The 18185-nt window shown below is 52.0% G+C and overlaps 1 protein-coding gene across 1 annotated transcript in view; it reads right to left on the bottom strand.

Annotated features, from left to right (window-relative positions):
• EIF2B3 (eukaryotic translation initiation factor 2B subunit gamma) overlaps positions 1 to 15096 on the bottom strand; it is a gene marked incomplete in the record, with an annotated part of 35051 nt that extends 19955 nt beyond the window's left edge. Inside the window, 3 exon segments of the mRNA XM_073591503.1 lie at positions 1926 to 2068; positions 8019 to 8173; positions 14969 to 15096. Of these exon segments, the coding sequence (XP_073447604.1) occupies positions 1926 to 2068; positions 8019 to 8172 (297 nt within the window).
• Between the last annotated feature and the right edge of the window lie 3089 nt (positions 15097 to 18185).

Raw genomic sequence — 18185 nt, 5'->3', positions numbered from 1 at the left:
CTGATCAGATGGGCGGGTCCGAGGATTATCACTGATCAGGTGGGCGGGTCCTAGGATTATCACTGATCAGGTGGGCGGGTCCTAGGATTATCACTGATCAGGTGGGCGGGTCCTAGGATTATCACTGATCAGGTGGGCGGGGCCTAGGTTTATCACTGATCAGGTGGGCAGGTCCTAGGTTTATCACTGATCAGGTGGGCGGGGCCTAGGTTTATCACTGATCAGGTGGGCAGGTCCTAGGTTTATCACTGATCAGGTCCTAGGTTTATCACTGATCAGGTGGGCGGGTCCTAGGTTTATCACTGATCAGGTGGGCGGGGCCTAGGTTTATCACTGATCAGGTGGGCAGGTCCTAGGTTTATCACTGATCAGGTGGGCGGGTCCTAGGTTTATCACTGATCAGGTGGGCGGGGCCTAGGTTTATCACTGATCAGGTGGGCGGGTCCTAGGTTTATCACTGATCAGGTGGGCGGGTCCTAGGATTATCACTGATCAGGTGGGAGGGTCCTAGGTTTATCACTGATCAGGTGGGAGGGTCCTAGGATTATCACTGATCAGGTGGGCGGGTCCTAGGATTATCACTGATCGGGTGGGCGGGTCCTAGGATTATCACTGATCAGGTGGGCGGGTCCTAGGATTATCACTGATCAGGTGGGAGGGTCCTAGGATTATCACTGATCAGGTGGGCGGGGCCTAGGTTTATCACTGATCAGGGGGCGGGTCCTAGGATTATCACTGATCAGATGGGCGGGTCCTAGGATTATCACTGATCAGGTGGGCGGGTCCTAGGATTATCACTGATCAGGGGGCGGGTCCTAGGATTATCACTGATCAGGTGGGAGGGTCCTAGGATTATCACTGATCAGCTGGGCGGGTCCTAGGTTTATCACTGATCAGGTAGGAGGGTCCTAGGATTATCACTGATCAGATGGGCGGGGCCTAGGTTTATCACTGATCAGGTGGGAGGGTCTTAGGTTTATCACTGATCAGATGGGCGGGGCCTAGGTTTATCACTGATCAGGTGGGAGGGTCCTAGGATTATCACTGATCAGATGGGCGGGGCCTAGGTTTATCACTGATCAGGTGGGAGGGTCTTAGGTTTATCACTGATCAGGTGGGCGGGGCCTAGGTTTATCACTGATCAGGTGGGAGGGTCCTAGGATTATCACTGATCAGATGGGCGGGGCCTAGGTTTATCACTGATCAGGTGGGAGGGTCTTAGGTTTATCACTGATCAGGTGGGAGGGTCCTAGGTTTATCACTGATCAGGTGGGAGGGTCCTAGGTTTATCACTGATCAGGTGGGAGGGTCCTAGGATTATCACTGATCAGGTGGGCGGGTCCTAGGTTTATCACTGATCAGGTGGGCGGGTCCTAGGTTTATCACTGATCAGGTGGGCGGGTCTTAGGTTAATCACTGATCAGGTGGGCGGGTCCTAGGTTTAGGTACACAATATCTTTCCTTTCATAGCACATTTCTCTCTCCAGAACGGTCAGCTTGGTCTGATGAAGGGGGGGGGTTCTTTCTCCTGAGACACGTTATCAATACATTACAACGTGAGGAAGGCCCCCCCAGGACAGAGGAAGGCCCCCCCTAGGACAGAGGAAGGCCCCCCCAGGACAGAGGAAGGCCCCCCCTAGGACAGAGGAAGGCCCCCCCAGGACAGAGGAAGGCCCCCCCTAGGACAGAGGAAGGCCCCCCCAGGACAGAGGAAGGCCCCCCCTAGGACAGAGGAAGGCCCCCCCAGGACAGAGGAAGGCCCCCCCTAGGACAGAGGAAGGCCCCCCCAGGACAGAGGAAGGCCCCCCCAGGACAGAGGAAGGCCCCCCCTAGGACAGAGCCAGGCCCCCCCAGGACAGAGCCAGGCCCCCCCTAGGACAGAGCCAGGCCTCCCCAGGACAGAGCCAGGCTCCGGCGTCTCTCACCTTGATCTTGGAGTAGATGTGACGCAGGGAGTCGGCCGTCCCCATTTCCAGAGCCTTGTCCTCCGGGAGACACACCACCTCCACCTTCATCTTCATATCCGGGACAAACTTCTGAACCTCCCGAGTGGTCACCACAATCACCTCTACAGAACACAAAGGGGGCGGAGTCAATATCACAAACCCAACAGGACACAAAGGGGGCGGGGTCAATATCACAGACCCAACAGGACACAAAGGGGGCGGGGTCAATATCACAGACCCAACAGAACACACAGGGGGCGGGGTCAATATCACAGACCCAACAGAACACACAGGGGGCGGGGTCAATATCACAGACTCTACAGGACACACACACAGGGGGCGGGGTCAATATCACAGACTCTACAGGACACACACACAGGGGGCGGGGTCAATATCACAGACAACAGGACACACACAGGGGGCGGGGTCAATATCACAGACTCTACAGGACACAAAGGGGGCGGGGTCAATATCACAGACTCTACAGAACATACAGGGGGCGGGGTCAATATCACAGACAACAGGACACACACAGGGGGCGGGGTCAATATCACAGACAACAGGACACACACAGGGGGCGGGGTCAATATCACAGACAACAGGACACACACAGAGGGCGGGGTCAATATCACAGACAACAGGACACACACAGGGGGCGGGGTCAATATCACAGACAACAGGACACACACAGGGGGCGGGGTCACAGGACTCAAAACACCCCCAAATGATTCCTCCGCCTCCGGCCTGTGCCACACCTCCTAGCTGTGTGTAGGTGGGACTGACTACTTCTCAACAGGTTTTCATTTCTTGATGTTTTCACCCAACTTTATTGGTATCACAAGTGACAATACATGGGGGGGGGGGGGGACAAGATCTCCATCAAACCCCCCGATGTCACCTCTACCGCCGCCATCCATGCAAAGACACCCAAATCTGCCGCTGTGCCCCAGACTGCCATCATTACCCACTTCACTGCCACAAATAAGAAGAAGAAGAAGAAGATTTGAAGTATTAGGGAGGTTTCCATTATAATTTTGATATTAATATTGAAGCTTTTGTATTTTCATTTATTATCATTATTATTATTATTATTTTATATTAGAATATAAATATTATTAGTAGCAGTGGTATTTTTATTTATTTGTATTATTCCTATTAGAAAAGAATTGTTATTATTATTATTATTATTGTTAGTAGTTGAAGTATCATTCACTTTTTCCAATAGAATTGAATTATCATTTCTACAGCTATAATTAGTAACAATTTTAACAAGTAATAATCTTATGTTATGTATTTTATTATTATTGCTGCTAATGGGATATTATTTTTATTACTATTAGTACAGGCGGTCCCCGGGGTACAAACAAGATCCGGTCTGTAGGTTTGTTCTTAAAGAGGAACTGCAGTCTGCTGACATCATTTGTAATAAAAACCATCTTTGCCATTCTGAAGCTTCCCTCCAACCACTTTGCATATTATTTTATATATACTGGGATTCTGTACTTGTAAAATACTCGGCAGAAATCTCCCTCCACTGAGTCTGGCTGCAGCTGCTGTCTGTTCACTTCCTGGATTTACAGACAGAGGCACACCTCCAGCTCTGCAGCTCTCATTGGCTCTCTTATGGCTCCTCCCTACTGATGATGTCATAAGACTAGGACAATGACCAGACAGGAAACAGGAAGTGGCTGTATAAGGGATTTACTGGCAGAAAAATAAATGTTTTACTATCCAAAGTTATAACAACAAGAACAGAAGATTTAATAGATGGAAAGAAGAAAAAATAACTGAAGTTCTGATTTAAAGTGGAGCTCCACCCATATAAAAGTCCGGAGCTCCACCCATATAAAAGTCCGGAGCTCCACCCATATAAAAGTCCGGAGCTCCACCCATATAAAAGTCCGGAGCTCCGCCCATATAAAAGTCCGGAGCTCCGCCCATATAAAAGTCCGGAGCTCCGCCCATATAAAAGTCCGGAGCTCCGCCCATATAAAAGTCCGGAGCTCCGCCCATATAAAAGTCCGGAGCTCCGCCCATATAAAAGTCCGGAGCTCCACCCATATAAAAGTCCGGAGCTCCACCCATATAAAAGTCCGGAGCTCCACCCATATAAAAGTCTGGAGCTCCACCCATATAAAAGTCCGGAGCTCCACCCATATAAAAGTCCGGAGCTACAAAAAGTGGTGACGTTTAATAATCGGATCCTCACCTGTCCGATGGTCCAGCGATGTGGGCGAAGGAACCCCCGCTCCTCTTCTCAGTGCCGGCATTGTGACTGTGGCTTCACAGCCGGGCACACACTACGCATGCGCGAGCCGCGCTCTGATTGGCCGGGCAATTATCTGGGACCTGTGACGTGTCCCAGAAGATTGCAGGGGGGGGGTTGAACTTCCTTCTGGCTCCGCAGGGCCCCGGGAGGAATTGGGTGCTACCCCCCCCCCCCCAATGTGACATGTCAGGGGGTCACCGTCCCTTAAGTTCCATTTTGGGGGGCTTCGCTTTAAGTTGAATTTGTTTGTAAATTGGAACAAAGAGATGTTTTAAGTGCAACTCCAGCAAAAAAAAAAACAGTTTTTCCGTTTTTTGGATCGCACCGGGAAGGGTTATCACCCCTGTAATGTTTTTGCTTTGCTGTCTTTACCCCGATCAGAAGATTTCACCTCACTTCTCCCCGAGACAATAGTATTTGCAGGTGCCGGGTGTGTCCATGGGCTCCTCCTATAGTATTACAGGTGCCGGGTGTGTCCATGGGCTCCCCCCTATAGTATTACAGGTGTTGGGTGTGTCCATGGGCTCCTCCCCTATAGTATTACAGGTGGCGGGTGTGTCCATGGGCTCCCCCTATAGTATTACAGGTGCCGGGTGTGTCCATGGGCTCCCCCTATAGTATTACAGGTGTTGGGTGTGTCCATGGGCTCCTCCCCTATAGTATTACAGGTGGCGGGTGTGTCCATGGGCTCCCCCTATAGTATTACAGGTGCCGGGTGTGTCCATGGGCTCCCCCCTATAGTATTACAGGTGTTGGGTGTGTCCATGGGCTCCTCCCCTATAGTATTACAGGTGCCGGGTGTGTCCATGGGCTCCTCCCCCTATAGTATTACAGGTGCCGGGTGTGTCCATGGGCTCCTCCTATAGTATTACAGGTTCCGGGTGTGTCCATGGGCTCCTCCTATAGTATTACAGGTGTTGGGTGTGTCCATGGGCTCCTCCTATAGTATTACAGGTGTTGGGTGTGTCCATGGGCTCCTCCTATAGTATTACAGGTGCCGGGTGTGTCCATGGGCTCCTCCCCTATAGTATTACAGGTGGCGGGTGTGTCCATGGGCTCCTCCCCTATAGTATTACAGGTGGCGGGTGTGTCCATGGACTCCTCCCCCTATAGTATTACAGGTATTGGGTGTGTCCATGGGCTCCTCCCCCTATAGTATAACAGGTGTTGGGTGTGTCCATGGGCTCCTCCCCCTATAGTATTACAGGTGCCGGGTGTGTCCATGGGCTCCTCCCCCTATAGTATTACAGGTATTGGGTGTGTCCATGGGCTCCTCCCCTATAGTATTACAGGTATTGGGTGTGTCCATGGGCTCCTCCCCTATAGTATTACAGGTGCCGGGTGTGTCCATGGGCTCCCCCTATAGTATTACAGGTGCCGGGTGTGTCCATGGGCTCCTCCCCTATAGTATTACAGGTGCCGGGTGTGTCCATGGGCTCCTCCTATAGTATTACAGGTGCCGGGTGTGTCCATGGGCTCCTCCTATAGTATTACAGGTGTTGGGTGTGTCCATGGGCTCCCCCTATAGTATTACAGGTGCCGGGTGTGTCCATGGGCTCCCCCCTATAGTATTACAGGTGTTGGGTGTGTCCATGGGCTCCTCCCCTATAGTATTACAGGTGCCGGGTGTGTCCATGGGCTCCTCCCCCTATAGTATTACAGGTGCCGGGTGTGTCCATGGGCTCCTCCTATAGTATTACAGGTTCCGGGTGTGTCCATGGGCTCCTCCTATAGTATTACAGGTGTTGGGTGTGTCCATGGGCTCCTCCTATAGTATTACAGGTGTTGGGTGTGTCCATGGGCTCCTCCTATAGTATTACAGGTGCCGGGTGTGTCCATGGGCTCCTCCCCTATAGTATTACAGGTGGCGGGTGTGTCCATGGGCTCCTCCCCTATAGTATTACAGGTGGCGGGTGTGTCCATGGACTCCTCCCCCTATAGTATTACAGGTATTGGGTGTGTCCATGGGCTCCTCCCCCTATAGTATAACAGGTGTTGGGTGTGTCCATGGGCTCCTCCCCCTATAGTATTACAGGTGCCGGGTGTGTCCATGGGCTCCTCCCCCTATAGTATTACAGGTATTGGGTGTGTCCATGGGCTCCTCCCCTATAGTATTACAGGTGCCGGGTGTGTCCATGGGCTCCTCCTATAGTATTACAGGTGCCGGGTGTGTCCATGGGCTCCCCCTATAGTATTACAGGTGCCGGGTGTGTCCATGGGCTCCTCCCCTATAGTATTACAGGTGCCGGGTGTGTCCATGGGCTCCTCCTATAGTATTACAGGTGCTGGGTGTGTCCATGGGCTCCTCCCCTATAGTATTACAGGTGCCGGGTGTGTCCATGGGCTCCCCCCTATAGTATTACAGGTGCCGGGTGTGTCCATGGGCTCCTCCCCTATAGTATTACAGGTGCCGGGTGTGTCCATGGGCTCCCCCCTATAGTATTACAGGTGTTGGGTGTGTCCATGGGCTCCTCCCCTATAGTATAACAGGTGTTGGGTGTGTCCATGGGCTCCTCCCCTATAGTATAACAGGTGTTGGGTGTGTCCATGGGCTCCTCCCCTATAGTATTACAGGTGGCGGGTGTGTCCATGGGCTCCTCCCCTATAGTATAACAGGTGTTGGGTGTGTCCATGGGCTCCTCCCCTATAGTATAACAGGTGTTGGGTGTGTCCATGGGCTCCTCCCCTATAGTATAACAGGTGTTGGGTGTGTCCATGGGCTCCTCCCCTATAGTATTACAGGTGTCGGGTGTGTCCATGGGCTCCTCCCCTATAGTATTACAGGTGCCGGGTGTGTCCATGGGCTCCTCCCCTATAGTATTACAGGTGGCCGGTGTGTCCATGGGCTCCTCCCCTATAGTATTACAGGTATTGGGTGTGTCCATGGGCTCCTCCCCTATAGTATTACAGGTGTCGGGTGTGTCCATGGGCTCCTCCCCTATAGTATTACAGGTGCCGGGTGTGTCCATGGGCTCCTCCCCTATAGTATTACAGGTGCCGGGTGTGTCCATGGGCTCCTCCCCCTATAGTATTACAGGTGTTGGGTGTGTCCATGGGCTCCTCCCCCTATAGAATTACAGGTGCCAGGTGTGTCCATGGGCTCCCCCTATAGTATTACAGGTGCCGGGTGTGTCCATGGGCTCCTCCCCTTATAGTATTACAGATGTTGGGTGTGTCCATGGGCTCCTCCCCTATAGTATTACAGGTGCCGGGTGTGTCCATGGGCTCCTCCTATAGTATTACAGGTGCCAGGTGTTTCCATGGGCTCCCCCTATAGTATTACAGGTGCCGGGTGTGTCCATGGGCTCCCCCTATAGTATTACAGGTGTTGGGTGTGTCCATGGGCTCCCCCTATAGTATTACAGGTGTTGGGTGTGTCCATGGGCTCCTCCCCTATAGTATTACAGGTGCGGGGTGTGTCCATGGGCTCCCCCTATAGTATTACAGGTGCTGGGTGTGTCCATGGGCTCCTCCCCCTATAGTATTACAGGTGTTGGGTGTGTCCATGGGCTCCTCCTATAGTATTACAGGTGTTGGGTGTGTCCATGGGCTCCTCCTATAGTATTACAGGTGTTGGGTGTGTCCATGGGCTCCTCCCCTATAGTATTACAGGTGTTGGGTGTGTCCATGGGCTCCTCCCCTATAGTATTACAGGTGGCGGGTGTGTCCATGGGCTCCCCCTATATTATTACAGGTGTTGGGTGTGTCCATGGGCTCCTCCCCCTATAGTATTACAGGTGCCGGGTGTGTCCATGGGCTCCCAGGGCATGGTGGCTCAGTGATTGGTCCTCTTCATTACTCACCCTCGAATCCGGCCCGCTCCAGCATGCTCAGCGGGTACCACAGGAGAGGTTTGTTCCCCACCGGGAGGAGGGCCTTCGGGATACTACTGGTGAGGTCACTCATCCGCGAGCCGCCGCCCACCGCCATCACCACCGCCTGCAGTTCCAGTGCCATCCTGCGGGGGGAGAAGAGAGCGGAACACAATGAGATACAGTGCAAGAGGAGGAGCTGGAGCAGCACGGTAAAAGTGGGTAAAGTTACTTAATTCTTAGTCATGTGAACTCTGGGGGTGCGGAGAACCAACTCATGATTGACGTTTCCTCACTGAGCTCGGCGGGGATCACGGGACCGACACCTCGGCGGGGATCACGGGACCGACACCTCGGCGGGGATCACGGGACCGACACCTCGGCGGGGATCACGGGACCGACACCTCGGCGGGGATCACGGGACCGACACCTCGGCGGGGATCATGTGACCGACACCTCGGCGGGGATCACGGGACCGACACCTCGGCGGGGATCACGGGACCGACACCTCGGCGGGGATCACGGGACCGACACCTCGGAGGGGATCACGGGACCGACACCTCGGCGGGGATCACGTGACCGACACCTCGGCGGGGATCACGGGACCGACACCTCGGCGGGGATCACGGGACCGACACCTCGGCGGGGATCACGGGACCGACACCTCGGCGGGGATCACGGGACCGACACCTCGGAGGGGATCACGGGACCGACACCTCGGCGGGGATCACGGGACCGACACCTCGGCGGGGATCACGGGACCGACACCTCGGCGGGGATCACGGGACCGACACCTCGGCGGGGATCACGGGACCGACACCTCGGCGGGGATCACTCACGGGACCGACACCTCGGCGGGGATCACGGGACCGACACCTCGGCGGGGATCACGGGACCGACACCTCGGCGGGGATCACGGGACCGACACCTCGGCGGGGATCACGGGACCGACACCTCGGCGGGGATCACGGGACCGACACCTAGGAGGGGATCACGGGACCGACACCTCGGAGGGGATCACGGGACCGACACCTCGGAGGGGATCACGGGACCGACACCTCGGAGGGGATCACGGGACCGACACCTCGGAGGGGATCGGCGGGGATCACGGGACCGACACCTCGGCGGGGATCACGGGACCGACACCTCGGCGGGGATCACGGGACCGACACCTCGGCGGGGATCATGTGACCGACACCTCGGAGGGGATCATGTGACCGACACCTCGGAGGGGATCATGTGACCGACACCTCGGAGGGGATCATGTGACCGACACCTCGGAGGGGATCATGTGACCAACACCTCGGAGGGGATCATGTGACCGACACCTCGGCGGGGATCACTCACGGGACCGACACCTCGGCGGGGATCATGTGACCGACACCTCGGCGGGGATCACTCACGGGACCGACACCTCGGCGGGGATCACTCACGGGACCGACACCTCGGCGGGGATCATGTGACCGACACCTCGGCGGGGATCACTCACGGGACCGACACCTCGGCGGGGATCACGGGACCGACACCTCGGCGGGGATCACTCACGGGACCAACACCTCGGCGGGGATCACTCACGGGACCGACACCTCGGCGGGGATCACGTGACCGACACCTCGGCGGGGATCACGTGACCGACACCTCGGCGGGGATCATGTGACCGATATAAATGATGTCACTATAATATATAACTTTACATTTCTAGAAGACGGAATATCAGAATTATTGGAGCTGAACCAGAAATGATACAAAATACGACCAAATCAGAGATCATCTCCATTTATAAAGTATTTCTGTATCCAATCGTCTTCTAGGCTCCTGTGTAGCAATCATGTGTATTAGATAGATACAGAGAGAGATACAATGTATACATCCCATATACAGTTGTGCTCATAAGTTTACATACCCCGGCAGAATTGATGATTTCTTGCCCATTTTTCAGAGAATATGAATGATAACACAAAATATTTTCTCTCACTCATGTTTAGTGTTTGGCTGAAGACATTTAGGCTCGGTTCACACTGGGGCGACTTGGGATCCGACTTGTACGCCCTCAAGTCGCTCCAAGTCGCTCCAGAAATAGTTTCAATGGGAGTTAACGTTAGCGTCTTAATAGACACTACTGAAGTCGCTCCGACTTCAGAGCGTACTCCCTGTACTACTTTGATCCGACTTCAGCCTATTGACTATCATTGAAGTCGGATCAAAGTCGGATCGCCGTCTCGCATGATCCGACTTCGGCATGCGACTTGTGCTCAGATGATCTTGAGGGGAACTCCGCGCCAAATTTTAAATAAAAATCCGGCATGGGTTCCCCCTCCAGGGGCATTCCAGGCCCTTGGGTCTGGTATGGACCTTGAGGAGAACCCCCTACGCCGAAAAAACGGCGTGGGGGGTCCCCCCCCCCCCAATCCATACCAGACCCTTATCCGAGCACGCAGCCCGGCCGGACAGGAATGGGGGTGGGGACGAGCGAGCGCCCCCCCCCCCCCCCCCCCCTGAACCGTACCAGGCCGCATGCCCTCAACATAGGGGGTTTGGTGCCTTGAGGGAGGGGGGCGCGCTGCGGCCCCCCCCCCACCCCAAAGCACCTTGTCCCCATGTTGATGAGGACAAGGGCCTCTTCCCGACAACCCTGGCCGTTGGTTGTCGGGGTCTGCGGGCGGGGGGCTTATCGGAATCTGGGAGCCCCCTTTAATAAGGGGGCCCCCAGATCCCGGCCCCCCACCCTATGTGAATAGGTATGGGGTACATGGTACCCCTACCCATTCACCTAGGGAAAAAAGCGTCAATAAAAAACACAGTACACAGGTATTTAAAATAATTTATTAGGCAGCTCCGGGATCTTCTTCCCACTTCGGGGGTCTCTCCGGCGTCTTCTCCCGCTGTCCGCATCTTCTGCCGGCTCCACCGCTATCTTCTGGCGCTCTTTTGCCAGCGGTGGTCCGGACCTCTGGATCATCTTCTTCCCTCTTCTCTTCCAGAGATGTTGACACGACGCTCTCCCCAGCCAGAATGGTTTCTGTGCGCTCTGCATGGGACTTATATAGGCGGTGACCCCGCCCCCTTATGCCGTCACAGTCCCTGGGCATGCTGGGTCTGTGACGTTTTAGGAGGCGTGGTCACCGGGTGATGACCACGCCCCCTTATGACGGCACAGCCCCAGCATGCCCTGGGACAGTGACCTCATAAGGGGGCGGGGTCACCGCCTATATAAGTCCGTTGCGGAGCGTTCAGAGACCATTCCAGCTGGAGAGAGCGTTGTGTCAACATCTCTGGAAGAAAAGAAGAAGGCAGAAGTCCGGACCACCGCTAGCAATTGAGCTGCAGAAGATAGCGGAGGAGCTGGCAGAAGATGCGGACACCGGGAGGAGACGGCGGAGAGACCCCCGAAGTCGGAAGAGGACCCCCGAAGTCGGAAGAAGATCCCGGAGCTGCCTAATAAATTATTTTAAAAAACCTGTGTACTGTTTGTTTTATTGACGCTTTTTTTCCCTAGGTGAATGGGTAGGGGTACCATGTACCCCATACTCATTCACATAGGGTGGGGGGCCGGGATCTGGGGGCCCCCTTATTAAAGGGGGCTCCCAGATTCCGATAAGCCCCCCGCCCGCAGACCCCGACAACCAACGGCCAGGGTTGTCGGGAAGAGGCCCTTGTCCTCATCAACATGGGGACAAGGTGCTTTGGGGGGGGGGCGCACACTGCGCCCCCCATTCCCCAAAGCACCCCCCATGTTGAGGGCATGCGGCCTGGTACGGTGGGGGGGGGGGCCGCCAGCGAAGTCGCCCGTCATGGAGGCGACTTGAAGTCGCCTCGTAATTTGCCAAAGTCGTGCCAAAGTCGCGCTGAAGCCGCGTTGAAGTCGCGGTACAAAGTCGCGTTAAAGTCGCGTTGCCCATGTGTGAACCGACCCTTATTATCAATCAGCTGTGTTTACTCTTTTTATATCATAAACACAACAGAAACTACTCAAATGTCCCTGATCAAAAGTTTACATACCCTGGTGATTTTGGCCTGATAACATGCACACAAGGTGACACAAAGGGGTTTGAATGGCGATTAAAGGGAACCATCCTCACCTGTGATCTGTCTGCTTGTAATTAGTGTGTGTGTATAAAAGGTCAATGAGACCCTTGCATCTTTCATCCAGTGCTGCACTGATGTTTCTGGATTCTGAGTCATGGGGAAAGCAAAAGAATTGTCAAAGGATCAGCGGGAAAAGGTAGTTGAACTGTATAAAATGGGAAAGAGATATAAAAAGATATCCAAGGAATTGAGAATGCCAATCAGCAGTGTTCAAACTCTAATCAAGAAGTGGAAAATGAGGGGTTCTGGTGAAACCAAACCAACGGTCAGGTAGACCAACTAAAATTTCAGCCACAACTGCCAGGAAAATTGTTTGGGGTGCGAAGAAAACCCCACAAATAACTTCAGATAAAATACAGGACTCTCTGAAAACATGTGGTGTGGCTGTTCCAAGATGCACAATGAGGAGGCACTTGAAGAAAGATGGGCTGCATGGTCGAGTCTCCAGAAGAAAGATGGGCTGCATGGTCGAGTCTCCAGAAGAAAGATGGGCTGCATGGTCGAGTCTCCAGAAGAAAGATGGGCTGCATGGTCGAGTCTCCAGAAGAAAGATGGGCTGCATGGTCGAGTCTCCAGAAGAAAGATGGGCTGCATGGTCGAGTCTCCAGAAGAAAGATGGGCTGCATGGTCGAGTCTCCAGAAGAAAGATGGGCTGCATGGTCGAGTCTCCAGAAGAAAGACATTACTACACAAAGTATCCGCTTCCAATACACCAAACAGCACAGAGACAAGCCTCAAACCTTCTGATACAAAGTCATTTGGAGTGATGAGACCAAAATTGAGCTTTTTGGCCACAACCATAAACACTACATTTGGAGAGGAGACAACCAGGCCTATGATGAAAGGTCCACCATTCCTACTGTGAAACACGGAGGTGGATCGCTGATGTTTTGGGGATGTGTGAGCTACAAAGGCACATGAAATTTGGTCAAAATTGATGGCAAGATGAATGCCGTATGTTATCAAAAAATACTGGAGGAACATTTAATTCAGTCAGGAAGCTGCACATGGGACGTACTTGGACATTCCAACATGACAATGATCCAAAACACAAGGCCATGTGGTCCTCTCACTGACTACAGCAGAATAAAGTGAAGGTTCTGGAGGGGCCATCTCAGTCTCCTGACCTCAATATCATTGAGCCCCTCTGGGGGGATCTCAAACGTGCCGTTCATGGAAGACAACCCAAGAATTTCCAGGAACTGGAGGACTTTTACCAAGAGGAACCATCTGAGAAGATAAAGAGCCTCATCCACAAATACCACAAAAGACTTCAAGCTGTCATTGATGGTAAAGGGGACAATACACGGTATTAAGGACTGGGGTATGTAAACTTTTGATCAGGATCATTTGGGTAGTTTCCGTTGTGATTATGATATAAAAAGAGTAAACACAGATGATAATAAATGACTTCAGCCAAACACTGACCATGAGTGAGAGAAAAGTTTTTGTGTTATTTATATTCTCTGAAAAATGGCCAAGAAATCAGAAATTCTGCCAGGGTGTGTAAACTTATGAGCACAACTGTATATATATATATATACGGGGGGGAGGGGACATATGACAGGTGATATATATATAGGGGGGGGGGGGACATGACAGGTGATATATATATATGGGGGGGGGGACATGAATGGAGATATATATATATATGGGGGGGGGAGAGGACATATGACAGGTGATATATATATATACGGGGGGGGAGGGGAGATATAACAGGTGATATATATATATATATATATATATACGGGGGGGGGGAGGGGATTGATATACGATTGTATATTTCAGTTGGGAGATATATATATATACGGGGGGGGGAGAGGACATATGACAGGTGATATATATATATACGGGGGGGGAGGGGATTGATATACGATTGTATATTTCGGTTGGAGATCAGGACATCGAAGCTCCACATCACAAATATTAGACGTCCTCCGAGGTAGAAGAAATCCTTCATCTGGTGACTTTTAATGAACGGACACTCACCTGTCCCGGGTCCAGCGATGTCGGCAGACAATCGATCGCTCCCCTCCCCCGCCGCCATCCTCAGTGAGGGAATCAGGAAGTGAAGTGTTGCGGCTTCACTGACCGGTTCCCTACCGCGCATGCGCGAGTCGCTCTGCATCTACACCGGTCCCCGTTGTACCGTGGGGGGAGGGTCCTTGTATTATACAGATATCTGCACCCCCCAATGTGACACCGGAGGGGGAGGGGAATCCGAAGTTCCACTTTAATAATAATTTTCAGGTGAAATCTTTTATCTTTTGGCGGGAAATTTATCTCTAATATTTCTAATATTTCCCACCCCTCCCCCATAGGGGTGTCAGTGGGGGAGGGGGGTATTGGGGTGATCTTCTCTCGGGGAGGAATGTTGGGGGGCTGTCTGCCCGCTCTCATGCATGAAGAAAGGGAGACCCCCCCAGATATAGAGACAGAACTCCGACTCTGAGGGGAGAAGTCGGGGGGGGGGTGATTGGGGGTGTAGGATGATGGGGTAGGGGGGGGGGTGTAGGGTGATGGGGGAGGGGGGGTGATATTGGGGGGAGGGGGGGTGATTGGGGGTGTAGGATGATGGGGAGGGGGGGTGAAGGATGATGGGGGAGGGGGGGTGTAGGGTGATGGGGGGTGTAGGATGATGGGGGAGGGGGGGTGATATTGGGGGGGTGATGGTTTCCTGTATATTTGGTGACCCCCCCATCCCCCTCCTCACTATCACTGACACGTGGTGGGCGGAGTCTGTGGAGCGGGCCGCGGGGAATGCTGGGAGATGTAGTTCTCGGAGCGCCAATGGTTGCAGACCGGATAATGACCCCCCCGGGACGGCGGTGTGAGGGGGAGGAGCCTCGCTGTACCTGTCTTGTGTGTGAGAACCGATCACCGCTCCGATCTCCCGCCACTTCCGGTACGGATCCCCGAGCAGGACACACCCCCCTACCACGTGACCACCCGGCTCACCGCACCACGTGACTCCCCCAGGAGGGGGCGGAGCCAGCTGTGTGTGATCATCAATAATATAGAAATCTTATTATTATGTTTTATTATTATATGATTATTATTTCCGGTATTATTAGTAACAGAAATATCTTTATTTATCATTAATATTATTAATGTCATCTCTACTTATTTATTATTATTTCTTGTTTTAGTATTTTTTAAATTGGAATCTAATTGTAATTAATATTATTTGTATTTATTTTTTATATTATTATTATTTTTGTCTGGGTGAGAAGGAAGAAGCGCTGCACTACAAATAAAATACAATTGTGAGAGGGGGAGGGGAGGGGGAGGAGTCAGATTCAAATCATTTTTTGGGGTTCCCCTTTAATTTCCGGGGACCCAATACAGAGAAGTCTATATAGAAAGGGTAAAAGTTCCAGACACAAAAATCTTCATCAATGACGGATTATTCCTAAATATCAGGAAGGACAGACGTCGGACCGCCATAAATCCGGACATTACCTTGTAAAAAATAAGGAGTGACATCACACTGGGCTGTAGATAGCACCTGAGCTGTGGGAGGGGCACAACAGGCTCCACCCACTACAGGCTGCCTGCAGAGAACTAGAGGAGTGGGTGGAGACAAGACCCATCCCCCTATACAAGGAGAGAGAGCAGAGCTGTGGGAGGGGCCCACTCCAGGAGGGGGCGGAGACCAGACCACACACCCTGTACAAGGAGAGAGATCAGCAGTGGGCGGTCTTTATTACAGGAAGTCTCACACCGGATGACGGCACAGATCTGGGAGAAGATTCCGGAAGAAGTCACATGACCGATGGATTTATTACCCCGGAGTTCCACTTTAAGGAAAAAACACATTTCATCTAATTAGTGGATGGAGGGATGAGGAGTACAGGAAGAGGATATGAAGACTAACAATGTATCCGACTCCTTCCTCCCCCGCAACTGAGGGGGGGGAGGGGCGCTCCAAACGATCGTCTCCCCTGCAGATTGTGTAAGTTTTGCCCCCTTACATAGAAATGAAGGGTCTATAATTTTTATCATAGGTGTATTTTATATGATAGAGACAGAATATCAACCAAAAATCCAGAAAAATCACACAATACAAATGTTATAAATGGAGTAAAATAAGTATTTGCTCCCCTTAGTAGTTGGTGGAGAAACCCTTGTTGGTGATCACAGAGGTCAGACGTTTCTTGTAGGTGGTGATCAGTTTCCACACATCTCAGGAGGGATTTTGTCTTCTTTACAGATCTTCTCTAAATACTCGAAGTTTCATCTCCTCCATACATTTTCTATAGATCACCACCTACAAGAAACGTCTGACCTCTGTGATCGACAACAACTATATATACAGACCCCCCCATCCTATATATACAGACCCCCCCATCCTATATATATACAGACCCCCCCATCCTATATATATATACAGACCCCCCCATCCTATATATACAGACCCCCATCCTCTATACAGACCCCCCCATCCAATATATATATACAGACCCCCCCATCCTATATATATACAGACCCCCCCATCCTATATATACAGACCCCCCCATCCTATATATATACAGACCCCCCCATCCTATATATACAGACCCCCATCCTCTATACAGACCCCCCCATCCTATATATATACAGACCCCCCCATCCTCTATACAGACCCCCCCATCCTATATATACAGACCCCCCCATCCTATATATATATACAGACCCCCATCCTCTATACAGACCCCCCCATCCAATATATATATACAGACCCCCCCATCCTATATATATACAGACCCCCCCATCCTATATATATATACAGACCCCCCCATCCTATATATACAGACCCCCCCATCCTATATATATACAGACCCCCCCATCCTCTATACAGACCCCCCCATCCTATATATACAGACCCCCATCCTATATATACAGACCCCCCTCATCCTATATATATACAGACCCCCCCATCCTCTATACAGACCCCCATCCTATATATACAGACCCCCCCATCCTCTATACAGACCCCCCATCCTATATATACAGACCCCCCCATCCTATATATACAGACCCCCCATCCTATATATACAGACCCCCCATCCTCTATACAGACCCCCCCATCCTCTATACAGACCCCCCCATCCTATATATACAGACCCCCCCATCCTATATATACAGACCCCCCATCCTCTATACAGACCCCCCCATCCTATATATACAGACCCCCCCATCCTATATATACATACCCCCCATCCTCTATACAGACCCCCCATCCTATATATACAGACCCCCCCATCCTATATATACAGACCCCCCCATCCTATATATATACAGACCCTCCCATCCTATATATACATACCCCCCCATCCTCTATACAGACCCCCCATTCCTATATATACAGACCCCCCATCCAATATATATATACAGACCCCCCCATCCTATATATACAGACCCCCCCATCCTATATATATACAGACCCCCCCATCCTATATATATATATACAGACCCCCCCATCCTATATATACAGACCCCCCCATCCTATATATACAGACCCCCATCCTATATATATACAGACCCCCCCATCCTCTATACAGACCCCCCCATCCTCTATATATAGACCCCCATCCTATATATACAGACCCCCCCATCCTATATATACAGACCCCCATCCTATATATACAGACCCCCCCATCCTCTATACAGACCCCTCCATCCTATATATACAGACCCCCATCCTATATATACAGACCCCCCTCATCCTCTATACAGACCCCCCATCCTATATATACAGACCCCCCCATCCTATATATACAGACCCCCCCATCCTATATATACAGACCCCCCCATCCTATATATACAGACCCCCCTCATCCTCTATACAGACCCCCCCATCCTATATATACAGACCCCCCATCCTCTATACAGACCCCCCATCCTATATATATACAGACCCCCATCCTATATATACAGACCCCCCATCCTCTATACAGACCCCCCATCCTATATATACAGACCCCCCCATCCTATATATATAGACCCCCATCCTATATATACAGACCCCCCCATCCTCTATACAGACCCCCCATCCTATATATATAGACCCCCCCATCCTATATATACAGA

Source organism: Aquarana catesbeiana, linkage group LG07 (assembly GCF_042186555.1).
Source record: "Aquarana catesbeiana isolate 2022-GZ linkage group LG07, ASM4218655v1, whole genome shotgun sequence".
Classification (NCBI taxonomy): Eukaryota; Metazoa; Chordata; class Amphibia; order Anura; family Ranidae; genus Aquarana; species Aquarana catesbeiana.
The sequence above is the reverse complement of the archived record's forward strand: the minus strand, read 5'-3'. Positions and strand labels throughout refer to the sequence as shown.